We start from the raw sequence: 27,913 nt of genomic DNA, 5'->3' as shown, positions 1-27,913 counted from the left end.
TTTGCTTTTGCCTGCCGTATCACCCGTTTTCCCAGAGAAGCTGTACATATTTGAAGACAGTGATAATAAATTCCTTTTTGCTTGACACCATACAGTATTTGTCATGTAATTGTTTTCAGTGCTCAATATGTCTCTCTGTCCTGAAGTTTTTACGTGTTTGCCCGATAAAGCATTTTGAGTTTCGGCTCCCCTCACACTTTGTTAAGGATTTCTTTATCTTTGATTCCTGGTAGTACACAGAACATTAGTGTGTATGTGGGGGTGGGTGGGTGTGTTTTTCTCAGATAGGGATGAGTTTGCCCTAAAAAAAAAAAAAAAATCTATTCCTGTTTGGGTTTAAAAGACGTTTCCAGCTTTCTGGTTAGCAATCTGGTGGGAGAGGTTATCATGGAGAACGCTGTGTTTAAAGTCTCCTCTGTGCTGCTGCTGCTGGCTTTGGTTACCACTCTGCCAACCAAGGTAAGTTTACAAAACCTATTAGATAGAGGCCGCACCACACTGCCAGGAAGAAGAATCTTTCAAATATATATACATCTATGATTGCATTTGCTTTTTTTCAGTGTAGCTCAGCATTTGACAGTTGCAACACACTGAACTCTGACTCTAGCAAACATCAGAAAGTCCAGGTTTCAGGACCTGCTGGCTCTCTTTCTTCAATGTTGTTAGGTATTGTGTATGTGTGTGTGTCTGTGTGTGCGAACTTACTTTGATCATGTTGTAGGGACATAAATATGTTGACGTAGCCACAGTTAAGGGCTCATTAGATTAGATAAGATTAGATTCAACTTTATTGTCATTGCACAGTACAAGTACTTATACAACGGAATGCAGTTTAGCATCTAACCAGAAGTGCAAAAAAAGCAGTAAATCTCTCCCTCCTGCAGACCAGAAACAGACTCCCTATACATTCAAATCTTTCAATCTTAATTTAAAGTGGCGGATCTAGGATTGTTCTAAATCGGGAGCATAAAGGGGCCACAATTTACAGAGAGATTTCCTAACCAGAACCCCAACCCTAACCCTAACCCTTTACTTTAGTCTGACAATGGTTATGTTATAAAACTAATTTTGTACTCAAAGAAAGCATAGACAGTAAAAAAAGTTATATTTATTGTACACTACAGGGGCACTTCAGGGCCCATTCAGATTCAAACTGGGGCCAGTGACCCCCCCTGGCCCCGCTCCTGGATCTACCCCTGGTATGAATAGGTCAGTGTGATGTGCTCAACTCTGAAAGCATACACACTTACACACATACACACACATAGACACATACACACATACACACATACACACATACACACATACTCACATACTCACATACTCACATACTCACATACTCACATCCACCCACACGCACACACCCACAGACACACAAAGTCATTGCGTTGTGAAATCAAAATGAAAAATAAGGAGAATGGGGAGTTTCTGCACTCAGACCAATGAGATTTAGCTGATGCCTCCCAACGTTACCTTGTTTTAACCCATCATCTGATCTTTGGTCAGTTAGTCAACACCCAGAGATCAATGCTGCCTTGTAAAGAAAACACACACTCACATTGTGCAATGTGTCCGCCACATTTGTTCAGGAGGACTGGGACATCTACAGCTTTCACATCAACTCCACAGTGACCAGTCGTTATGCCACCACTGTCATTACAAGCCGTGTGGCCAATCGCATGGACGAGTCCAAGGAAATAGAGTTCCACGTCCGGATTCCCAAGAATGCCTTCATCAGTAAATTCAGAATGTATGTTACGCAAATATGACTGGTGGATATTTGCAGGCATCTATCTGCACATGAGGAATTACACATTGAATTACATAAATAAAACATATGAAAATTTGTGTATGAAATGGAAATCTTCCCTGTTCTTCCTCAGGTTTATTGATGGGCAGCTGTACGATGGTGCTGTGAAAGCAAAGGAGCAAGCTCAGCAAGAGTACACTCAGGCTGTGTCCAGTGGCCAGAGCGCTGGGATGGTCAGGTGCACAGATCAATTCATACATATACATTCATTGAGTTTTATAGTGTTATAGAAGTGGGTTTAATGTTGTATTTTAGACCATTGTGTGACACTTAGGACTTTTCCTGAAAAAAAAAAAGAAAGTTTGTTCAAGAACTAATTTCACATCTTCAAGCCTATTAAATCCCTTTATTAATCCTTTTGAGAAGGAGAAGTCGCTCCTTAGTTCACGTTTTCAAAAGGTATACCCATGAAGAAAACATTATTTCATTTGAAAGGGTCTAAGCTCCACAGGGAGATGGGGATCACTGCTCTAACACTGTGATTATTGTCTGTGCTGCAGTTCTGTTGGGAGGACCCTAGAGGAATTTAAGACTTCTGTGAATGTGGCTCCTCACAAAAAGGTGACCTTTGAACTCACATACGAGGAGCTGCTGAAACGCCGGATCGGCAAGTACGAGCTGCAAATCCACGCTCGCCCCATGCAGCCTGTCAAAGACTTCAAGGTGTGTCTTTTCAGTGGTCATCTCGGAAAACAATACTGGGGCAATAACATCTTGTAGATCCTTTAACTGTTTTTATTTCATTTTTAATGTCAGGTGGATGTGTATATTCACGAGAAAGCCGGCATCAGTTTCATTAAAGTTCAAGGAGGACTGAGCACCAAGGACCTGGCTAATGCCATCACCAAAACACATGCAGATAAAGAGGTACAGCAGCCAGGGAAATAATGATATGTGTTTAAAGGTTCAGGGTGTAGAATTTAGTGACATCTAGTGGTGAAGTTGCATGTTGCAGCTGAATATCCCTCACCTCACCCTCCCCTTCCAAGTATGAAAGAGAACCTGTGGAAGACTTCAGTTGTCATAAAAACTCAAAAGGTGTTTAGTTTGTCCTGCTTGAACTACTTTTAAAAACACATGGCGGCTTCCTTAGAGAGAACCCGCTCCAGATCTAAATATAAAGTATTCAAATATAAAGGCCACATTCTAGAATACAGAATGAAAGGATTATTTTATATTCAATGTCTGCCTATTGATCACTTTCACCAATGTCTTACACACTGGACCTTTAACTAAATTGCAATTGTAAGGTTAAGAAATTAAGTTAATTCACCTGTTTGAGTTAATTTACCAAAAATGTGTGTTTTACATAAATCAGCGTTTTCAAGTTTATTATATATATATTCACACATTGAAATATTTACAATTGTATCCTCAACAATAATGTGTTGAATCTGCTTCTGTGTTTCCCTCACATTAACATCAGTCTCCACTAGAAGTGTTATCATGGGGACAATGACTGTGGTGAACTGTTAATACTGTTCAAAATACTGGCTTATTGCTAATCCTTGTGGTCCCCCACCTAGTATCATTCATGTATTTTTACACACTATATTTTACATTTGCATTAGTTTGCACTGTAAAAAACTGTATTTCTCACCAACATGCCGTGCAGATAACAATGAATCTATTCAAATTTAATGATCTTTCCGAGTGATGAAACCTATTATTGATTCTCCCTGTTTACAGGCGTGGGTGCATTTCTACCCCACCGAGGACCAACAGAAAACATGTGACAGCTGTGGAGAGCAGGGTATGAATGGAGATCTGGTTGTTGTGTATGATGTGAACAGAAACGCCTCGTTTGGAGACATTAAGGTACATTGATTTTGTAATGACTTTAATTAATTTATCAGAATTTAGCATTGATGGCTAAAAACAATACTTGCTTTCTAAAATATGTATTTTGTCTACTGTCTTTTTTAACCTCTCAAACTTTTTCTGACTCTCTAGCAAAGTTCGGATGGGTACTTTGTTCATCACTTCGCTCCATCTAATCTTGCCCGAATATCCAAGAACGTCGTTTTCATCATTGATCAAAGTGGTTCCATGCATGGCAGAAAAATTCAACAGGTACAGTAAGTTTGTGACAGATGAGCTGTGTCACGTATCATCGGCCACTTTCTTCGGAGGATGCGATCTACGCGACATAAGACGGAACCCAGAGAGGACAATTTAAATAAGATATCAGGCCTGATTTGCATCACCAGCTTGACCCACCTATACCACTAACAGCTAATAACATCCTGCTGTTGCATGCGAAAAAAGGCTTTAATGCACTTTGTCTTAGCAAAATGTTTTCGAGTTGTCCATCCATATGTCCCATTCTTGTGAACTAAATATCTCAAGAGCAACTTCAGGGAGTTCACGAAGGTCTAAGGCCTTGATCACTGTGACCTCACAAATCACATATTTTGCCTTGTTCACGCGATATCTCCGGACCGCCCTGATACTTTTCCTTTCTGCACAAAAATTGACTTGGTTTCCTGGATTAGCTGATTGACTTTTGTAACCAAAGGTCAAAGCTCGCTAAAGCTGACTCAGAGTCTGAGAAAAGAATCTATGCTGCGACTGCACTGGGTTGTGGAAGCATACAACCACAGTATGGTACTCTCACATGTGTACCTTACATTTTGAGTAGTTTTAAGTGTAATCATCTGAGATTTTGTTCTTCTTACTTGCCGGCGCCATTATTTCTTTGAAATTAATTTTGTCACTGATGCGCCATGACTCTGAGTTTTAAATACCATCTGTTTTTAAAAAGCAGCCTCCGAAGGATGCAGCTCCTGAATTTACACACATCTATGACACTATTTACTTAAAGGGGATATATTAAGCCGATTTTACCACAGTTGATATGGTTCCTTGGGGTCTTAATGAAATGTCTGTAAAATATTTTTGTCAAAATACCACAAGGATCATTTAAAACAGCACCTTTTTTACCCTATCTAAAACAGCCCTCCTCAGATTGACCACAACAAATCGCGGGAGTTGTTTTTTACCAGAGTTTTTGGAACGGTAGACATGCCAGATACCCAAATTAATGTGTAGAAGCACTACAAAAGTGGAATTTTCATAATATATCCCCTTTAAATCAAAGTTAAAACAAATTATGTTTTATGTTTCTCAGACGAGAACAGCATTACTCCAAATCTTGAGTGAACTGGCAGAAGACGACTACTTTGGTCTCATCACCTTTGACAGCGAAATCTTTCACTGGAAACGAGAACTTGTTCAGGCCAGCCAGGAAAACCTGGGTAGTGCCAAGGAATTTGTAAAGAGTATAAACGATAGAGGAGGTGAGGTTTTGCCAATTAATATGTTTATTTGGGGATGCAATGAATTTGACAGCAGCATGACAGGGATGAAACATTTTCCATCTCGTTTTAGCCACGGACATTAACCTGGCAGTGTTGGAAGGATCCCGTATGCTGAATGCACATCCCAGAGAAGGTTCCGCATCGATTCTGATACTTCTCACTGACGGAGACCCAACTTCAGGTTGTGATAATACACACTTGCACAAATACTTAAAGAATGATAAAATATGTAAACATTTTGACATTAACATATTTAACAATTAAGTCTATAAAATGTATTTATGTATGCACTGTAACCTCTTACTCACCCTACATAGTTGTTTGGTTGCCCTGTTTAAGGGTACTTTTAACTTGCCACACTTCATGTGTCTTTGCAGGTGTGACAAATCTGGGAAGAATAAAGTCAAATGTAAAGGAGGCCATTGCAGGCAAATTCCCACTCTACTGTCTTGGTTTTGGTTATGATGTCGACTTTGAGTTCCTGAAGACGATGTCGCTGCAGAACGATGGAGTGGCGCGGCGTATCTATGACGACTCTGATGCTGATATACAGCTGAGGGTATTCTCCACTGCTGAGGCTTCCTTCACATTTTGAATATATCTTAGTTTTTTTGTGATATCTACGGAATCGTATTGCATTCACTTGAAAAAAAAGCTCTGGGTAAAAAAAAAAAAAAAAAAATCAGTTTTTCTAACTATTTTTTTTCTTCTGTTTTTCCCGAGATAATACATTTTGTTTAACTCCCCTCCCCCCCCCCCCCCCTCCCCCGTTTTTCTAACTTTTTTGTCTATTGACGCCATACGTCACTTTCAAATTAAAAGAATGGAAAAAAAAATTTAGCGAACAACAGGATCTTTTAATTGGATTTGATTTGATTAATTTGATTCATGTTTATTTCCTTTCATTTCTATACTTGTGTATGTTCTCTTGTCTACCTCATTTTGACCATCTGCTGCTTTCTTATCTCAGCTGAAACATATTGTGACCACATTATGTTTCAACAGGGTTTCTATGTAGAGGTGGCCACTCCTCTGCTGACAGATGTGACAATGATATATTTGGGTGGAACCAATTTGACCCAGACAAACTTCAGCCAGTATTATGATGGCTCTGAGATCGTGGTGGCCGGTCAGATCACTGACAACAACGTTGAAACCTTTATTCCACAAGTTGTGGCCATCTCTGTAAGCATCGATATATTTAAATATATGCATTCTTTGGATGTCTAGAAATTAAATTAATTATTATAATTTATTAATATTCTTTTGAAAGTTGCTATTTATACTTTGACAGCGGAATAGCAAGGTGACATTTTCGGAAACAAACAGGACTGAAATAGTGCCTGACGACCACATCCAGAGGGTTTGGGCCTACCTCACAGTCAAACAGCTTCTGGAGAAAGAGTGAGTCTGATGTCAGCCATCTTTTTGTCCTTATGTTTGTAATCAGATATCGATTGAATGACTGTCGTCCTTATATTTCTATTAAACCACTTAAAGGTTGAGTCATCTTATAGTTATAAATACTGGAAAAAATTCATTATTTTTCCCCAGAGCCAACGACCTGAGAAGCAATGCAATTGTTTATCAAAATTGTTTTTGATTAATTGTCAGATGATCAAATGTCAGCTTGTTGAAAACATATGTGACACAGGCTGCAGTTGTCTGGACCGGAGAAGGACAAGGTGAAGGAGGAGGCCTTGGAGCTGTCGCTGAAGTACAGCTTTGTGACCCCACTTACATCCATGGTGGTGACCAAGCCTCAAGGAGAGAGCACAGATGTGCTCCATAAACCAAAGGAAGGAGGTACAGACAGAGTTGAGCAGAGTTCTGGAAGAGTTTCTGCAGGAAGTTTTGGAGGAGGAGGTTATGGAAGAGGTGGTTCTCATAGCTTCAGGAAGACGAGTAGTATCACAAGGGGTCAACGTCCAAGTAAGCAACTAACCTGAGCAAAATAAAAACATTGTAAAATCGTCAGGGCACTTTTTTATACCAGGCTAGAGACATGTGCTTTAATTGACATCAAATGGTGCAATTACAATACATGAATTCAGTTATCGCATTTATTAAGAGCAACAGATTCCTGGTAGTGAGTTTATGAATATATTGATAGATCAATTTTGTCAGTATTCATCAATATAAATAATTATGCCTAAAAATACTGTTAATGAATGAATTAACAATAATTAACAACTTGATTTTTATTGTGGTTTTTGTTTTAAATAAGGCTGTGAAATAATTTGGAGCTTTTAGAAACATAAACACAATTATCACTGACCAAAACGCAGTTAGCAGGAAGAAAAAAGAAACAGAAAACTAACAGCTTGCTTCAACTGATCAAATTGCCTCGTTCATGTAATGAAAAATTCATGTTTTCTTCCTGTTTTACAGTGCTCCATCTTCCTATGCGCCCTGGAGCAGGTATGTACATAGAGTAGCTCCATGCACGGCTTTGACTCGCCTATAGAAACAATTGATCAATACAAAGGATTGTTTAATTGATATACAATTTTCAAAATAAGACGTAGTCTCGATTAGAACATTTACAAACTTCTGTCCAGATCATTCCCTCCTGTAAATATTTTGCCCTTGTCGAATCTGAGCATGGACCAAAAGATCTGTTGGATGATTTTTAATCCAAGCCAAAAAGTTAAATCAAAACTCATATCGCGTTAAATTATTACCTTTCCCAGATTTCAAATCACTCTGAAAACTTTTTGTTTTTACCTTCCAAAAAGATTTAAATATTTTGTGTTTTGCTAAAAACCTTTGATTTATCAGAAGGATGAGGTGGTCTTGGGAGGAGTATATCAACGTAACCACATCTTAACATTATGTTTTCATCTTGTCCCATTTTTCTTACTGGAAATCGTGTCGTTCAAGCTGGTCATATCAACCAACATGGTATGTAAAAACTAGGGCTGTGAAATGATTAAAATTTTTAATCAAATTAATCACAGGTTTCTATGGATTAATCATGATTAATCACATTACCGATTTTCTCGGAATATTTTTGTGAAAACAAGATTTATGACATTTAACTTTTCTTTTGTGCTGCAACTCAGCAGTTCTTCAGCAGTTATCATTGCTTTTCCATATGGAACATTAATATAATCTTCATCCTAAACAATATTCGGGCTCCTTAGCCATTGTGTGGTTGAATAAAATTTTTTTTTTTAAATCAAACAGAAATTATTTGAGCTTCTTAGCCATAGGATGGTTGACATTTTTTATATTTTTTGTCACACAACCATTAACCACACCATGATACAATCTAATGCCTCTAAAGGCCCTCTTAGCTACTCGGTCTTTAGCCAGTTGGTGAGGCAAACTAACTTGTTCAAATTCTCTGACAGTAAAGCTGACCGCTTCTTTTGCACAATGTGTCCGGCGAGTGAGTCTGGTTTGGCGCATTCCACTTGAACGCCCCTCGCCGACCAACACATGCTTCGCGTTGCGGTGGTTAGGCGGGTATTGCTACGTCGAAACGATAACTTCTCGCAGAGTGTGCATATCACCTTGGTTTTACTGAATGTTCGATCTTTGTTTTTTTGGAACACGATCTTCCCGTCCAGAAGGTCCTCAGGTTCATCAGAATTATCCATGTTGTTTGTTTGTTTGAATGGCAGCTGCCGTCTGACTGCATTACGCCGGGTTCACACCGGACGCGGAAGCGACGCCGAAGCGTGGCGTAAGCGCTAATACCTGGCGCGCCGGCGCTTGGCTGGTCACACCGGACGCGGTAGCGACGCCGAAGCGCCGCGCATTACTAATAATATCACATACTTCTGCTGCTATCAGCCTGCAGCAAAAACGGCATTTAATCATTTTCTTCAAGCATATACTTACTTGTTGCTCCAACATTAACTGCAACAGCGTCCCAACATGTGTCTTTTTTGTTGTTGACTTTATACAACATATGCTGAGAATCAACAACTCAAGTTACTTCTCCACTTCAATGATTAATTTAATGTCATCCATGTTGAAGAACTTCTCCGCTGTTTGCTCCGTTAAATGTCGGGTGTCGAGGGTATTCTCCACTCAAGGCTATGTGGAGAATACGTAGCCCCCCCCCCTCTCTTTTTTATCTTTATGACTGCTTGTGTGGCTGTAGTGGATGGGCAGAGGGGGACATTAAATAATGTGGTTGGTAAAAGTGGTAAAATTAAAACTCCAAGACAACAGAACGTGAATACAAAGTATGGGATGCATATTTGATCATTTATATCATATCAAATATGTCATTTATATCGTTTAAAATCATTTTTCAGTGTGTTTCCTGTCGCGATACGCTCGCGTCAAGCGGAAAAAATAGACTCGATGCCGAAACGATCGCTTCACGGCGCTAGGCAGCCACGGCACAACGCTACGCTTCAGCCTCCGGTGTGTTCAGCGCTGCGGTTTAACATGGGAGTGGTTTGGAGCCAGAGGATTGGCGCTGCGCTTACGCCTCGCTTCGGCGTCGCTTCCGTGTCCGGTGTGAACCCGGCGTTAGAGCGGCAACTAGTGCAGAGGCGGCGGAATTGGAAGGTCCTTCTGCGCATGCGTTAAATGCGTTAAAAAAAAACAACGAATTAATCCTGTAATTTAATCATAACGCGTTAACGCGTTATTTTTCACAGCTCTAGTAAAAACAATGCATGTAGTTTGTACAATTGCACTGTTCACATGTAACCACCCTGTATGTGTCATTGCCTTATGAAATTAAAAAGGAAATAACAGATATGGGCAGTTTCTGCACCCGGACCAAAGGTATTTTTGGAAGGATATTTGATGATGGGAGATCACTATCAGAGTTGTTCAGTTACATGGACTTTGTGGAGCAACTATACATCGGTGACGTGTATGTGTGTCTTTATGCTTCGATCAGCATGGGCTGAGATGGATGTACTGCTTTAGTAACTGGTGCTCTGGCCAGTGTCATGATTCCCTTCCTTTATGAGCCAAAGCGAGAGCTGTTTCTACAGGGTAATACAATTGCTGTATAAATAGAGCACTTGATAGCTCTCTGTTTTATCAATGATGTTCTGTATTTGGCTCCATCCATCTTTCCCTCTATTCTGACCAGTTTCCCTGTACCTGCTGAAGAGAAGCATCCCCACAGCATGATGCTACCACCACCATGTTTCACTGTTGGGATGGTGTGCTCAGGGTGATGGGCAGTGTTGGGTTTTCGCCACACATAGCGTTTTGCATTGAGGCCAAAAAGTTCAATTTTGGTCTCATCTGACCAGAGCACCTTCTTCCACATGTTTGCTGTGTCTCCCACATGGCTTCTGGCAAACTCCAAACGGGATTTTTTATGGATCCCTTTCAACAATGGCTTTCTTCTTGCCACTCTTCCATAAAGGCCAGATTTGTGGAGTAGACGACTAATAGTTGTCCTGTGGACAGATTCTCCCACCTCAGCTGTGGATCTCTGCAACTCCTCCAGAGTAACCATGGGCCTCCTGGTTGCTTCTCTGATTAATTTTCTCCTTGTCCGACTCTTCAGTTTGGGTGGACGGCCTCCTCTTGGTAGGTTTGCGGTTGTGCCATATTCTTTCCATTTTCTTATGATGGATTTTATGGTGCTCAGAGAGATGTTCAAAGCTCTGGATATTTTTTTATAACCTAACCCTGCTTCATATTTCTCCACAACTTTATCCCTGACCTGTTTGGTGAGCTCCTTGGTCTTCATGATGCTGTTTGTTCAGTAATGATCTCCAACAAACTCTGAGTCCGTCACAGAACAGGTGTATTTATACTGAGATTAAATTGCAGACAGGTGGACCCTATTTACTAATTATGTGACTTGCAAATGTGACTTGTGAATGCAATTGGTCGCACCAGATCTTTGTTAGGGGTTTCACAGTAAAGGGGGTGAATACATATGCACTCAACACTTTTCAGATTTTTATTTGTAAATAATTGTGAAATCCATGTAATATTTCCCCCCACTTCCAAATGATGCACTATTTTGTGTTGGTCCATTACATAAACTCACGATGAAATAAATTTTAATCTGTGGTTATACCATGACAAAATGTAGAAAAGTCCAAAGGGGGTGAATACTTATGCAAGGCACTGTACATGGACGTTGTGGAGCAACTTCATATCTGTGACATGTATGTGTCTTTAATCAACGTGATATTCAAGGTTTAAATTTTTTATTTGGCTCTTTATTTTCCAGGTCAGCGAAGGCTTTACGATGCTTTGGTGGTGATGCAATCAGTTCCTGCCGCAGGTAAACTTCCATTTCTGGACCATTCCTCTAATATTATGGAAACACCCATGTTGAGCTAACAACTAAAAAAGACCCTTCCAAGACTCTACAATCTTTTAGACAGAACAAAATCGAATTTAGTAAGAAAAAATAAAATGATCGCAGGTTCTTGTTTCCTCAGACAAGGAGGTTGTGTTTTCATCACTGTTTGTCATTCTATTAGCAGGATTACGTTAAAACCCCTGAAGTGATTTTTAGAAACTAGTAGAGTGGGATATGTAGGAAAGGGGAACGCATACAATTTTGGAATGGTTTCAAATCAACGGGACAATCAAGGATTATTTTCCTTTTCACTTTCTGTGATAGGTGCTTTTGGGGTGAATTTTTGTGAATCTATCAAGGAATAATGCAGGGAACTTTTTGAAAAAAAATGTGTCATATAGCACAGTGATGTGTATCAATGATATTTGGCATCATATGGTGCAATTACAATACATGAATTCAGTTATTGCATTTATTAAGAGCAACAGACTCCTGGTATTGAGTTTGTGTATATATTGATAAATCAAATTTGTCAGTTTAAGATTAAGATTAAGATCCATTTATTCGTCCCAAACACATGCACAGACATGCAAAGGCACACTCATGCTGGTAGGGAAATTTAATCTCTGCTTTTTACCCATCTGGTGCAGGACACACAGAGCAGTGAGCGACCATGTATGGCGCTCGGGGAGCAGATGTTGGGGGAGTGAGGTGCCTTGCTCAGGGGCACTAGAGAGGGTAGGGAGACTCTTGGATTTTTGGACAGATCAATCCAGGTTTGTCTTTTGTTGTCTCTCCGTGGAGTCGAACCGGAGACGAACCAGAGACCTCCTCTGCCCATAGTCCAAGTTTCTGCCACTCGACCACCGCCTCTCCATTTATCAATTTATCAATATAAATACTCAAGCCTGAAAAAACATTTAATGAATTAATTAACAATAACTAACAACTTGATTGTTTAATGAGCAGGAATTGTTATTGTGTTTTTTCATTTCAAACGAGGCAGTGAAGTAATTTGGAGCTTTTAGAGACACAAAGTTACACAATTATATGGCTGAGTGAAAAAGAATGCACAGAAAAAACACTGACAAAAACACAGTTAGCAGGAAGAAAAAAGAAACAGAAAACTAACAGCTTTCTTCAACGTATCAAATTGCTTCTTTCATGTAATCATGTAATAAAAATGTGTGTTTTCTTTCTGTTTTACAGCACACCCTCCTACTGCTTTGCACCCTGGAGCAGGTATGTACACACAGTTGCTCCATGCACGGCTTTGACTCGACCTGACTAACCAATAGAAACAATAGAGGCACAATTGTTTACCTGATAGACATTTTTCAAAATAAAACTTACTTAATCTCAATTAAAACATTTACAAACTTCAGTCCAGATCATTCCCTCCTGTAAATGTGTTGCCCTCGTGGAACCTGAGCATGAACCCAACGATTCTGTTGGATGATTTTGAATACCAGCCAGAAAGTTAAATCAAAACCAATATCGCAAGATGTTATTGCCTTGCCAATGTTTCAAGTCATTTTAAATTTTTTTATTTTTTTTAATCTGCAATTGCCTTTTGAAATTAAAAAGGAAATAACAGATATGGGAAGTTTCTGCACTCGGACCAAAAGGTATTTTTGGAAGGATGTTTGATGATGGGAGATCACTATCAGAATTGTTCAGTTACATGGACTTTGTGGAGCAACTTTATATCGGTGACATGTATGTGTGTCTTTATGCTTCGATCAGCATGGGCTGAGATGGATGTACTGCTTTAGTATCTGGTGCTCTGGCCAATGTCATGATTCCCTTCCTTTATGACCCAAAGCGAGAGCTGTGTCTACAGGGTAATACAATTGCTGTACAATATAGCACTTGATAGCTCTCTGTTTTATCAATGATGTTCTGTGCTTCATCAGACAAGGAGGTTTTGTTTTCATCGTTCATTGTTTGCCATTCTATAAGCAGGAGTACGTAAAAACCCCTAAAGTGATTTTTAGAAACTGGTAGAGTGGGGTATGGGCGAAGGAGGAAGGCATAAACTTTTGGAGTGGATCACTTCAAGAGGACAAGCCAGGATTATTTTCCTTTTCACTTTCTGAGATAGGTGCTTTTTGGGGTGAATTTTCGTCAATCTGTAAAAGAATAATGCAGCGAACTTTATGAAAAAAATGTGTCATATAGTGCACTGATATGTATCAATGATATTTGGCATCAGTTGGTGCAATTTCAATACATGAATTAAGTTATTGCAATTATTAAGAGCATTGGATTCCTGGTAATCAGTTCGTGAATAATTTGATAGATCAAATTTGTCAGTTTAATAAAACGTACTTAATCTCAATTAGTACAAGACCCTTCCAAGGCTCGACAATCTTTTAGGTTGAACTAAATTGAATTTACAAAACAAATCAAAATATCTATCACATGATACAATGGGAGTAAGATTTTCCTTCACAGATTTAGATACAGGCTAAGAAACCTATGTTTAGTTGAAAGCTACATGGAAAACATATTTAATGAGACGAGTCATCTTAAATTGAATGTTTCATTTTGATTTACAGTTGTTACAATGACACCAATTTTCTTCGGTTGAGGTGTAGAATAATGTTTGTATTTAGGGATTGTCTTTAGTTTAGGTGTCAATTACTGCAGTTTCCTCTTAAATTAAAATATCTTTGAAAGTTAAGTAATATAAATGTATTTAACTGCTTTTGTGTTAATTTATTCACAGATATCGATTACGATATGGTAGAGTACTCGTCTCCAGACCTAATTCTTCCCTCATTTGTGCCATCTACTGCTACTCCTACTACTACTGCTACTGGTAGAGTATCACTTGTGTTCATTATAACGTTGTTCAATGTGCATGGTGTTGGGAAAGTAAAATGAGTTTGTACTTTGGGAACCTATAGTGAAGTCTTTTTAACCATTGTAATTATACACAAAATCAAAATTCCCACACTTCGCCTAAGATGTATTAATGATTTATAATTACTGGTGAAGTGCCTGTTCTGACAAAGCCTTTTTGGAATGGGCTGTTTTTTATTTCAAAATAAAAACTCTGCAATTAAACTCAATACCAAGCATGGCAGCAACAAAAATAATATTATGCTTTCACTTTGAAGACCAATTACCAAACAGGAAGAGATCCCATGAATGTTGCTGCATTATGGAGAATCAACATTATCTGATGCAGATTTTGACCCCCGGTCAGATCCACTTTTTGACTGCTGCAGTAGTTTATCTGAAGACAAACAATATTCAATATAACAAATTTCGACCTATAAACCACAAAAGAAAAACAATTTAGGCAGGTATGCACCACAACTACGACTCTCTAGTCAAATAAAGTCACTCTGCTTTTAAAATCTAGTTTGAGGCCATAACAGGAAATATTTTTAAACCTTTTTTCCATTGCCATCAAAGCACAGGCAAGTTTTCACCTTGTAAACGTAATTTACAAATGATCTTCACACAGAAAGCATACATGGGCACTGATCACAACCACCTGAGAGTCGAGAGGCCACAATGCATCTGTAGTTGAATCAGCTGTGTGTCTGTGTGTCTCTGTGTCTCTGTGTGTCCCCAGCTCCTCCTTCTCACAGGTTTTTGATGAAAGCTGAAAATCAGTCTATTCCACTGTGCTTTGACGTCACTGGAAATGTACGGCTTAAACTACTTCACAGTCCCAGCAGGGGTCAGTAATGTATCTAATTTTCCCTTACAGTAATATTAAATAAATGCCTTTTGCTTTTCATGTTTGTGGAGAGTTGTCACTCATTTTATGCTCAGGATCTTTTTGTCTGTTATGAAGTGTGTATCAACCATTGTGTACTCCCTACTTTTAAGTTGCATTTGCTCTCTTTTTGTACCAGAGCTGTTTGTGAACGGTGAGCTGGACTCAGTTGCAGATGGGGGCTTCACAAAGATCGTCATCCACGTCAAACCTGACCTGTACATTGACATTGACGTCAATGAAATCATTGTACGAGATGGACAGACACTGACACACCACACTGGAGAGGAGCAAATCACAGCTGGAAGGTAACCTTGTATTGCAATGGTCAGGAATTATTATCATCAGGACAACTCCACCTTGTTTTTTCGGGAACATCACGATAACATAACATATAATATTATTTATGATGCTTAACTTTCACTGAATCACTATCGTTAAAATTTGTAAATTGCTCTTCGTATGGTGACACTTATATGAAAGGCCCTGCACAGCCATGGTGAACCAGACAACTCACGTTTGAAATGTTTATTGCCGCACTAGAACATAGTTTAAAGTTTAGGCTCTGATTTAATATAATGACGAGCGATGAGCAAATATCTTTTCACTTCCCTGTCGGAGCCTGCAGGTGGATGCTGGGGTTGTGGAGGGACTGAATCTGTTAAGGTGTGAGTCAGGTTTGAACCCCAAAGCAGACACAGATAGGTAATTGTCGAAGAAAGAACAGAGTTTATTGATGAGGTGGCTGGTGCAGGTTGGAGCGGCCGGGGGCTGGCTGGCTGGGTGATCCTGGACGAGACCAAGATGAGGCGCAGAGCTGAGATTCTGCGAAGGAGGTAAACACAGGTTAGAAGGTATCCAAAAGACAATGCGGTTGAGAGCTTCAGCGACGCACATGCTACCATCAGATAAGGCTTCAGACCAGGCTTTTATGGAGTGGATGATGAGTAGAAATTGAGAGCAGGTGTGTCTCGTCTGTAGCAGCCGGAGCCAGCCACGCCCCTTGCCACAACCAACCTGCACAGGGAGAAGAAGCAGGGAAGGGGGAGCCACACAACAAAACCACAAACAGCACACACAATCCTCACATGAATCGACTCAAACAGACCACAGAATTTGTTGCACCTGCCAGGGCGGAACAAACAACATCTTTATCATTCTTATCGGGGCATTTGGTGGCCTTACATTCAGTAATACCACACTTGTGCCTCTTTATCCAAGATATTCCAACATGAAGCGATTCACATGTTGAGCAACAATACTCTTTGACATTATGTTCATATTAAGTGGACCAAAATGTGCCAAGAAAACATGTGCCACACCTACAGCCTGGATTGTTGACACAAACCCATGGATTCATGCTGTACATGCCAACGTCTGACCCCGCAATCTGTGCTCCACAGCAGAAATAAAGATTCATCAAACCAGGCCACTGTCTTTAATGTCCACTTTTGGTCCTCTGCTGCTATAGCCTATGCATTCGCCTCCAGGATCGACATGTTGTACTAAGAAATTGTCTGCTCAGCACAAATGTATCGGTGATCGGTTACTCAGTCCTCTGAAGAATGCAGCCCCTGAACTGAGACGCAGCTTTTAGTGTGCGGACCTGTGGGGATGTGCAGGGCCTTAAACAAGGAACCAAAAAAAGAAAGTAATGTTGATGCATGTTTTTCTAGTGTGACGGTGATTAAACGGAACAAGGAAGTCGATGTCGCTACTGGGGACATACGAATTGTCATCTTACTTCATGAGAGGCATGGTGAAAAATTCCTCTGGCCGGTTCTAAGGCGGCATCCATCTGACAACAAGGCTGAAGGAATTTTAGGTGGGTGAAAAGGATGTGTATCTGCTCATGGCCTGGATAGCTTCATTCCCTGTAATGATTAAATATCGGGTCATTGATGAATTGAATCAATGTTTGATTATTGTCTTTTTAAGAACCAGACTAACCATTATAGTGTCATTTCTTTATGTGTCCTCTATGTGCAGCTCTAAAACCTGCAGTTTATGAGGAGGTGCAAACTCCCCCTTTCAGGCTTCAGATCAATGGGCAGGAGGTGGATGTGGGCAGGTACATGTGTGCAGCTGTTTGAGGGTGCTATAGTTATTATTGTCTATATTACACAAAGATTTATCATGAAACTCTCTTTTGTAGATCCGATGCTGTTGACTACAGTATTGCCCGTGCCCCTAAACGGGGTTGCTGGCTTGTCTCTGCCGATGCTGCCCTCCAGAGACCCCTGCATGACTTCATTGTCTAACAGCTTTAAGTGAAAGCGACGCTGTATCTCTTGAGAAGATCATCCACCTGTGATTATCAACATAAATGAATAAATAGTGTCCCAGATCTGTTTGTCTTCAACTTCATTGATTCATATGTATTTCAAACATTTTGTCAGATGGTATCACTGTTCCATTTTGTTAAGAACAAAAGGACAGACAGCGTTGTTCGTTGGCATCAAATCTACACCTTGATTACCCCCCTAGGGAGGCTATGTTTTTCGACTGCATTTGTTGGTTTGGCAGCAGGATAATGCAAAAATGTTGCTACTTTTATACTTTAACAAGAAACCCAGTTCAACCCTGTTTATTAAGAGATTACTGTTTGGCTGGTGGCTGTTTGATACATGCTGATGATATGAGGACGTTACAGGCACAGTCATGAAGAATGTGAACTAACAAGAGGCCACAACTCTTTGTAAAATACGGAGCCCCCCAGGGGACACGGAAAAAAAAAAAAGCTGGGTGAAAGAAAAAAAAGGACGAAGTTTTGCGAGATCTCGCAAAACTTTTGCGAGATCCCGAGATAGTTTTTCGAGATCCCGAGATAGTTTGGCGAGACCGGTCACGGAGCCAAATCATGACAGTTTGGATGATTTTAAATGGTCATTTATTATACGAGCGCTGAGGCGGGGGCCCCCACTGCTCCTCCGTGGCAGCAGCAGCGGGTCCGTGACCGGAGCGGCGGGCAATTTCATACTTTGATGAAATTTTACTTAAGTACAAGTAAAAGTACCCATCTAAAATTCTACTCAAGTAAAAGTAAAAAGTAGTTCATTTAAAATGTACTTTAAGTAAAAGTTACTTAGTTACTTCCAACAACTTGATGGGGGCCGCTCCTATACAGTGCAAAAAAGGACAAGGGGTCATAAATCCAATCCAGAAACAGTTATTTTTAATAATTTTTTTAATAAATCAATTTGCACTTTTTATATTACTATATTTATTTGTTTATTTTTAATATTATATTTTTAATATTTAACACTCTTACATTTACATATATTATTGTATTGTTTGTTGTTATTATTATTATTGTTTGTTAACTAAGTTGTTTATTTGTTTTGATTCTATAGTCGGCACTTTGCACTCTTGTTCTTGCAATGAAAAAAGGTGCAGTACTTTACTGTAGATCTATTAAAAATAGGGTCAATGTTTTTCCAATTCAAAAAAATGAATTTTCCGTTTCACATTGTGGTGAATTACGTTTTATTCCGTTTCGGCTAATTTTGTTCAGGTAGATTGATGCCTTAAAATAAGTGAATAATATGTGCCACAAGTGACCCAGACCTTCTAAGATTGTTGTTTGCCAGCCATCAACAGAACAGAAGACTAAAAAACATTATTTGCAGGCGATTGGGAAGATGTAAATGTGACAGGCTGAAGCGGAGGTGTGTGTGTGCATCAACAGTAGAATAGGGGGGCGTGGCCGGAGCGGAGTTCAGCACAGACGTGACACACAGAAAACATATATTTTTATTTTGGGGGGGGGGGGGGGCAGGAGTGAAAGCTTGCCAGGAGCGCCAAATGTGCTAGGGCCGGCCCTGTGTAGCACAGTGATTCTCAAACTGTGGTGGGGATCGGAGGCAAAACAGGTGGGGCGCGCCATAGATATGTATATAAAGACTAGATGTCTTCCGGCGGAGTCTAGAACGTCATCACTGGCGGCCATCTTGCCACAGGCAGGCTTTCTGGAAGGATCTGTGGTACCTGAGGTAGGGTCAGTGATCTGCTCAAACACTTATACTCTTATCTCGCTGAAATCTTGACGGATTTACAAATGGTTTGGTTTCTTACAAACGTTATTAATGTGGTTATAATTCTGGATGCTTGAATTTGAAATGTGGATTTGTGTCTGCCTTGAGAAGTGCTGCACTGGGAGCATTCACTATTTTCAGCCTATACTATTAGTTTGCATCCCTGCTTTCTTGTGTCCTGTTTTGGCAAAATCATCATAGTAATACAATATTTGCTTTTGAAGGTTCCTCTCTGTCCTTGGCTACATCATAAACATTGACACGTTGCTGGCGATGGTTCCTGTGCTGATTGAAGGACAGCGATATGTCTTGACCTACAGATTCAGTCATGACCACTTGGAACTTCTCTTTAACTCCATCAGAGCATTGGGTAGTGTTCATAATTTTTATTTACCAACTGCAACACTTGGTGACACAAAGCTTGTATTGTTTTCAGATGGTTGGTCCATATGTTTTTTTTTTTTTTCTGAATTGTTTGATAATGTCATTCAACTTAATTTATTTGGAAAGATCATTCAGGGGTGGCTAGTTGTCTTTTTTTTTAAGCATCAAACATTTTATATTATATCATATATTGAATATCTGTGTAATATACTTGTATATCTTGTGTTTTTTTTAAGGTGGCTGGAATAACAACCCTAATGCCAGCCAGTTCAAGTACATATTTAGGAAGCTGATGGCCCGGTGTGGAGTTGTTAAACCATGCCGAGGCAATGTGACAGCGCAGGATGAGACAGAGTCCCTACTAGCGGTCATCGACACCTCTACAAGCCTATCGGCTGTAGATATGTCCTTTGCAGCAGGAGGAGAAGAAGATCTTCCATCCCCGTTTGCTGACATTCCTGCCCTAGTACATGACCACAGCTACCTTCCCGTCCGCTTCGATGGTCTTGTGGACAACGCTCTTGTGTACATTTCAGGTAAAGGCTGACTGAATGTCAATTTTGCCTATAACCGATAGAGCCAATAGTAAAATCTTTGGGAAAACAATCTGAAGATAGTCCAAAAAGATAAATGTCCCCTTTATTTCTCCACGCTTATTATTTATTATTATTATAAGTTATGATATTATTATACCAACTCAAATTTCAGGATTTGTTGTGCGACGGGCTCTGAAGAAGCTGTCCTGTGATGTCCGCCGTGCCAGCCTGGTGACAGACGCTGCATCTGCCATCAAGGACCAAAGCTACCACCTGTTGTCTCTAAGAAACAATGGAGGCCTGGTGATTCCATCAGAGGGCACAGTGAAGGTCGTCAGGGCAGCAGAGTGGGTCATTTGCCAGGCTTCATCGAGTCATCAAACTGCTGGAGGTCATGTACATTGTACGGACGAGGATCGGGTCAGAGGATGTGTTTGTGCTTGGGGAGCACATCGCCGACACGCAGTATGGCATAGACAGCCACCACCATACGCTGCTGACATTAGTTGTGTCACTGTTTTTTAAAATAAGGCTACACCAAATCGCTAAAATTACTACACTGAACTTACAGAGCAACAACATGCGACAGCAACTCAATAAAACAGTCCTTTTCAAAGGGCATTAGCCAAATGTCACCACGGTTTTACAGAACTGATCTTTGCACCATACTTTTGGTTCCCTGCGCTGTTTTACCAATCAGCGTCAAACATTGTTATTTACAGACGTACAGCTAGTTACTAAAGCAACATATCGTTAAAGATATGATTTTACTGATTTCACTGATGTAAACCATTTCAAGATCCGATCACCACAGCCGGTACAATCAACGTCTCAGTCAGACCGGAAATAGAAAAAATAACGTTCACAAAGTCGATGCGACTCACCTAAGAATCACCATTATCATATCATATCAGCGTTTTACGCGTATATCACCAGCCTCTTCAGAGGTTAGTAAATATTATAGATTTGTATTGATTTCACTATCTGGGTCGTTTTTTATGTCTGTCCTCCATGTGTATACCTCCACAGTAGTCTAGTTCTCTCTAAAGGGGGGGATTTTCAACATGCAGCATTTCTTTATGTACATTTGTAAATCTTACACCTTTTTCTTACTGCAAATAAATGTCACTTTTATAAAAAGAATGTTACTAATATAATACAATAATTTGAATTATTACTTGTTTAAACTAAACATGTGATAATTCAAATTATTTTATTATATTAGTAATATTGCTATTATAAAAGTATACATATATCTCATGTTGCCATTCTGTATGTTGAGTTTTAGTAGCCTGTATATTGATTTAACATAAAAACCTTGTGCATGTGTGTATTTATTGCCCCTATCTGTTCTGTCTAATGATATTTCCATATGAAAACCCATGGTTATAATTATTATTATTCATAAGTATACATCTCATTTGTAGAGGGAAATCTTGTACCTATTTTTAAGAACATTATTCTATTTTTTAGAACATAACATATTTTTTAATAAGTATGCAGTGTCATAACTACAGCTCCAGCGTTTATAACAAACCAATTCGTTTAAAAATCGGTTGAAAATTGAGCAAGCTATAGTTAATTAAAAAGTACATGTTCCACTACCAACACAATGTTATGGGTGAGCGAGCTGCCTGTGGCAAGATGGCCGCCATGTGCGGACGTTCGATTCCATTGGCCGGCAACGCGGACGAGACATCTAGTCTTTATATATATATCTATGGGGCGCGCGACCGGGAGGGGAAAATGCGGGGCGGGACTAATATTATAGCTGAACTAATGCTTTGACGTCCGCATGTCTTTAACGGCGTAGCAGTAAACAAATCGCTCTTTTGCCGTAGCCAGGTGTCGGCAACCCGCAGTGTTGTGCATGTCGCGCATATTTTTCGCGAACAGTTAACTTTACGATCAGTTTTCATATGTTGAACGTGCACGTGAGGGAACCTCATCCATGTTGTGTTTGCGACACTGCCGTATATTGGTTGGTCATGACGTAGTGCTGGAACGAGGCAGACGTGCATCGGAGATCCCGGAGATAAACCTGAGTTCATACAAACAGTTGTCCGCTCGTCTCATTTCAATATGATAATCTACAACATCACACTGGCGACGAGGATAAATATGGAACAATAAAGTCCGGAAAAGAAGAGGAATATAAAGCGTTTCCTAACCGCGGGAGCTTAGCTAGCTTCACAGTTAGCATAGCCAGCATTCCGAGGACTGAGTGGCCAACGCTACACGCTACACTCAACATGTCGCTCGCGCACACTCCTGCACTCCATGCATTTGACTCAGAAACGGATCCAAGCTCGGTGGGACCGCGTTGGACCAAATGGGTGCAGAGGTTTGAAAACTACACTACTGCGGTCAACATCACCGGCGATGCTAGGCTAAAGGCACTGCTGCTGCACCTAGCAGGAGAGCGCGTGCATGATATCTACGACACGCTCGCAGATGAGGGAGACAAATATGCGGACGTAAAGGCAAGGCTCGAAACGTACTTCACCCCCAAGAAGAACACTCAGTATCAAGTTTATATGTTCAGAAAGGCAGTGCAACTGCCAGGCGAAAATCTAGACACATACTGCACTAGACTACGCATGCTTGCAAAGAACTGTGAGTTTGCAGACACTGACAAAGAGATCAAAGCACAGCTGATTCAAAGCTGCACTTCAACCAGGCTGCGTCGACGCGCGCTGACAGAGCCTGACAAGGACTTAGATGACCTTCTCGACCATGGTAGGTCACTAGAACTGTCCGAGCAGCAAGCAGCGGGCATGGAACAGACAGATACTACATCAGTGAATGTGATCCAGCAGAATTGGCGGCCCAGCCAATACACTGGGAGAGGCAAGCCCAGCAATAACTGCAATAACTGCAGGAACTGTGGAGGACAATATCCACATGAAGGAGACTGCCCAGCACGGGGCAAGGACTGCAAAGCATGCGGTAGGATGAATCACTTTGCTCGACAATGCAGATCTAGGCAACAAGAACCAACCAGAGGGCGTGAGCCAAAAGACGAAGAGAGAGAGAAAGGTAAACAACACAGACGCAAAGTGTACAATGTGACCCGAGCAAAATGGTGGCTACAACTCTTCTAGCAGCGATGAGAAATATGTGTTTATAATAAACAGCAACAGTGGCAATATGCAGCCACAGACATGCATCAAGCTCAACGGTACCAAGATATCAGCACTCATTGACTCTGGAGCTGCAGTGAATATTATCAGTGAGTCCGTTTTCAACACAATGACTCCACGCCCGCAGCTCACCACAGTCAGTGTAAAGATATATCCTTATGGCTGCACCAACTCACTGCCCATAGCTGGAGCATTCAACTGTGATATAGAGGCAGGGAACAAAAAGACTAAGGGCGTGTTCTACGTGCTGGAGGGTGATGGCTGCTCCCTGTTAAGCTACCAAACAGCCGATGAGCTTGGCCTGATCAAAATAGTCAACAGCGTCTCATCCACAAGCGGCCGAACAGTGGCAGACGAGCTGGTGGACAGTTATCCAGAGCTCTTCCAGGGAATAGGCAAACTAAAAGATTTTCAAGTCAAGCTACACATCAACAAAGACGTGCAGCCTACCTGTCAGCCACACAGGCGGGTGCCGTTTCACATCCGAAAAAAAGTCGAAGACGAACTGCTGAAACTCGAGAATGATGACATCATAGAGACAGTCACAGGCCCTACGCCATGGGTCTCCCCCATTGTGACGCCTCCCAAACCAAAAGACCCGGATAAAGTGAGGATCTGCGTCGACATGAGACAGGCCAACACCGCCATACAGCGCGAACGCCACATCACACCCACCATGGACGACGTCATCCATGAGCTCAACGGAGCAACGGTCTTCTCCAAGCTGGACCTGACTGCCGGATATCATCAGTTAGAGCTCCATCCGGCCAGCAGATACATCACGACCTTCACCACACACCAAGGTCTGAGGCGATACAAACGCCTAAACTTCGGAATATCGTCTGCCGCGGAGGTGTTCCAGAATGCAATATGCCAGACATTGCAAGGGATCAGCGGTGTCAAGAATCTGAGTGACGACATCATCATCCACGGCAAGACACAGGCTGAGAACGACGACACCCTCAGAGCGATGTTCCAGAGACTGAAAGAGAGAGGTCTCACACTCAATCGTAAAAAGTGTGAGTTTGATAAATCCAGCCTCGAATTCTTCGGGTTCATCTTTTCAGCAGACGGAATCTCAGCTGACCCCAAAAAGGTCGCCGCCATCAAGCAAGCCAGCGACCCACAGGACCCGACAGAGGTCAGAAGCCTACTCGGCATGGCAAACTACTGTGCACGGTTCATACCAGACTTTGCCACCATCTCCGCTCCGCTACGCGAGCTCACCAAAAAAGACACACAATGGAGCTGGGGCCCGGAGCACGCTGCTGCGCTACAGACAATCAAAGACAGCCTCACCAGTGACACAGTCATGGCGTACTTCGATCCAGCTAAGGACACAGAGCTGATCGTGGACGCCAGTCCAGTCGTCCTAGGCGCCATTCTTTATCAATCTGACAGAAAAGGGGAGAGGCACACCATAGCATATGCCAGCCGTGCTCTGAGTGACGTGGAAAGACGCTACTCACAGACCGAACGGGAAGCACTGGCCATCGTGTGGAGTTGTGAACATTTCCACTTATACATCTACGGAAACCCCTTCACCTTGGTCACAGACCACAAAGCCCTTGAAGTGATCTGGAATAACCCCAAATCAAAACCACCGGCGAGAATCGAGAGATGGGGACTGAGACTCCAGCCCTACAACTTTCGCGTGGAGTACCGGAAAGGCGCAGAGAACTCCGCCGACTACATGTCACGTCACCCCATCAAGACACCAACAGGAGAATCTACAAGAGCAGGGAAGGTAGCAGAAGAATATGTCAACTTCATCGCCCACCATGCTACACCCAAAGCAATGACCCTCGCCGAGATCAGAGAAGAAACACTCAAGGACCCGATATTACAGGAGGTCACTTCCTACATCAGACACAACACGTGGCACAGGATCACCGACAACACACAGCATGCTGCTACTCTGAAGAAATTCATCCGAGTCAGCGAAGAGCTGAGCATGCTGCCCAGCAACGACATCGTCCTCAGAGGCACGAGGATCATCATCCCAGCATCCCTTGAACACAGAGTGTTACAGTTAGCCCATGAAGGACATCAGGGCATCGTTAAAACAAAGACACTTCTCAGGTCAAAGGTATGGTTCCCCGACATCGATCAGAAAGCAGAACAAACTGTAAAGAACTGTTTAGCATGTCAAGCAAACACACCCATAGCCCAGTCAGAGCCCCTGAGAATGTCAGATCTACCAGAAGCCCCTTGGCTTAATATCAGTGCGGATTTCTATGGCCCCCTCCCTACGGGAGAGTATCTCTTAGTTATTATAGATGAGTACTCACGCTACCCTGTAGTTGAGACAATAAGGTCTACTTCCGCTAACACAGTTATCCCAGTGTTTGACAAAGTGTTTTCCATGTTTGGTATACCCCGAGTGGTCAAAACAGATAATGGTCCACCATTTAACAGTGAACAGTTTTCCAAGTTTGCTGACTGCCTAGGTTTCCATCATCGGAAGATAACACCCCTCTGGCCTCAGGCCAACGCGACAGCAGAGCGTTTCATGCGCACACTCGGGAAAGCCATCCGAGTGTCAGAGACTGTGAACATTCCGTGGAAGCAGACACTCAACACAACGCTCAATGGTCACTGCGACCAGAGATGGACATTCCATTACTTGTAATTCATCCTCTTTCAAGAGAGTGAATCCAGAGATACAGGACATTCCATCAGATCCCGACACTGTCACTGGTGCCTCACCAAGGCCACAAAGGTACCCCTCCAGAACCAGACGACAGCGCCCTCCGTACCTAAGGGACTATGTGTGAGATGTTGGTCAAAGGCAATATGCCAACATAGCTCATATTGCTGTCAGTGAACATGACAGCTCGTTCTAATGACTGTTCGTACCGAGTACACTTGCACTTGTAATGCAGAGAATGTTATGCAAATTACTGTGAATGTTATAGCACAGGGTTGATATATTTATTTGATATTTGAAACATGTTGAATACCAGGGTATATGAGACATTTGAAACCAGAAGAATGTTTACTGTTTGGTACTGTGTGAAATGTTATTTTGTTTACTAGAAGCCATAAGTAAATGGGATCTGGCCTCATCTGTTTACAATGCATAAGTTCATGTATGCCTATTCAGAAATGTTGTGGTGTTAGGCGTCTAAAAAAAAGAAGGGAGTGATGTAGTGTTTGCGACACTGCCGTATATTGGTTGGTCATGACGTAGTGCTGGAACGAGGCAGACGTGCATCGGAGATCCCGGAGATAAACCTGAGTTCATACAAACAGTTGTCCGCTCGTCTCATTTCAATATGATAATCTACAACATCACAATCCACTCTATGCAGCATCTACCACTGCAGTGAGAATTGCCTTGCGCCTTGAACTATGTTTTTTTTTTACTCAGTAACGGATGTAATTTCTAAGTAGCGAAGTACAATACTTCAGTCAAAATCTACTTAAGTAAAAGTAAAATTACCCATTTCAAAAACTACTCAAAAAATTACAAAGTACTTAAAAAACCTACTCAATAACAGTAACGTGAGTAAATGTAATTCGTTACTTTACACCTCTGGCGGCGGGACCTGCTGCTCCTCTGGTACCGGAGCGGCTGGGACCCGATCCTCCTCCGTGACAGCAGCAGCGGGTCCGTGACCGGTCTCGCAAAACTTTCTCGGGATCTCGCAAAAACTTTCTCGGGATCTCGCAAAACTATCTCGGGATCTCGCAAAAACTCCGTCCTTTTTTTTTCTTTTCACCCAGCTTTTTTTTTTCCCGTGTCCCCTGGGGGGCTCCGTAGTAAAATGAATAGGTTTTTTTAATTGTGTTTATTAGACGCTGGCCTCACACAATCAACCGGCTCATGCAGCTAATTGTAATTATCGTAGGATTCGTTTGAAAGATCTCCAACAAATATTGCACTATCACCGCTTCAGTTATTTGAAAAGTACAGCCTCGAAAAATAACATCTTTAATTTTGAGGTTATTGTATGATTCCCTCAGAGGAATCGTTAGTTGAATGCAGCAGTGACTTGATGTATTATTTAAAATTAAGTGGCAAAAATCGATGTAGTTTAGAAGTAGGACTGGTATAATAACTTACATAGCAAATCAGTTATTTTCATCTCCTTCATCCCCTTTAACTTTAACATATGGTTCCTACCTTCATTGTTTTAGTTAAATGCTTCAGTACAGCCGGAGGTCTCACAAGAGAACCACTAAGGCTGAGATACTCTGACTCAAAAGCATGGGTGAAGATCCAGAAACGCTGGCAACCACATTTCCCATAATGAACCTCAGTAACATCACTGGCATCATCAGGAGTCAGTTTTAATCTTTGAAAACAGCAGTTCGCACAGGCTTAGTTATTACTCCCTGTGGCGAGTAAACAGAACTTTATGAGTTTATTTGATTGTGCCCTGATTCAATTCCATGAAAGGTAGTTGTATGTTCTGCTGTATCACCCGTTTTCCCAGAGAAGCTGTACATATTTGAAGACCGTGATAATAACTCCTTTTTGCTTGACACCATACAGTATAAGACATGTAATTATTTTCAGTGCTCAGCATGTCTCTCTGTCCTAAAGTTTCTGTGTGTTTGCGCGATCTTTTTTTTGCATTCGGCTAAATATTAGGTGAGTTTCTGCTCCCCTCAACCTGTGATAAGGATTTCTTTATATTTGATTCCTGGTAGGTAGTACACCGAACATTAGTGTGTATATGGGGGTGGGTGGGTGT

General features: G+C 41.3%; 2 protein-coding genes across 3 annotated transcripts; both read left to right on the top strand.

Moving 5' to 3' along the window:
- Window positions 1–299: 299 nt before the first annotated feature.
- Window positions 300–17,460, top strand: LOC128454295 (inter-alpha-trypsin inhibitor heavy chain H3). Its single transcript, XM_053437662.1, has 23 exons — window positions 300–459; window positions 1,590–1,750; window positions 1,884–1,988; window positions 2,311–2,473; window positions 2,567–2,677; window positions 3,500–3,628; window positions 3,764–3,883; window positions 4,941–5,109; window positions 5,201–5,311; window positions 5,508–5,689; window positions 6,136–6,315; window positions 6,425–6,534; window positions 6,785–7,062; window positions 7,522–7,551; window positions 8,014–8,034; window positions 11,303–11,356; window positions 12,587–12,619; window positions 14,109–14,201; window positions 14,967–15,074; window positions 15,253–15,421; window positions 16,790–16,938; window positions 17,103–17,184; window positions 17,269–17,460. Exons 1-23 carry the CDS (start codon window positions 388–390, stop codon window positions 17,372–17,374), a joined length of 2,736 nt encoding a protein of 911 aa, XP_053293637.1. The 5' UTR covers window positions 300–387; the 3' UTR covers window positions 17,375–17,460.
- A 1,426-nt stretch (window positions 17,461–18,886) lies between these two features.
- LOC128454430 (uncharacterized) lies at window positions 18,887–21,585 on the top strand. 2 transcript variants are annotated; one of them, XM_053437847.1, is made up of 4 exons: window positions 18,887–19,110; window positions 19,372–19,517; window positions 19,768–20,067; window positions 20,240–21,585. In XM_053437847.1, exons 1-4 carry the CDS (start codon window positions 19,004–19,006, stop codon window positions 20,590–20,592), a joined length of 906 nt encoding a protein of 301 aa, XP_053293822.1. In that variant the 5' UTR covers window positions 18,887–19,003; the 3' UTR covers window positions 20,593–21,585. The 2 variants fall into 2 exon arrangements, with proteins under 2 accessions (XP_053293822.1, XP_053293829.1); XM_053437854.1 differs by having other exon boundaries at window positions 19,095–19,173.
- Window positions 21,586–27,913: the final 6,328 nt, after the last annotated feature.

The sequence above is a fragment of the Pleuronectes platessa genome, chromosome 2 (assembly GCF_947347685.1).
Source record: "Pleuronectes platessa chromosome 2, fPlePla1.1, whole genome shotgun sequence".
NCBI classification, from domain to species: Eukaryota; Metazoa; Chordata; class Actinopteri; order Pleuronectiformes; family Pleuronectidae; genus Pleuronectes; species Pleuronectes platessa.
Note: the sequence above shows the minus strand (reverse complement) of the source record. Positions and strands in the feature narration are given on the sequence as shown.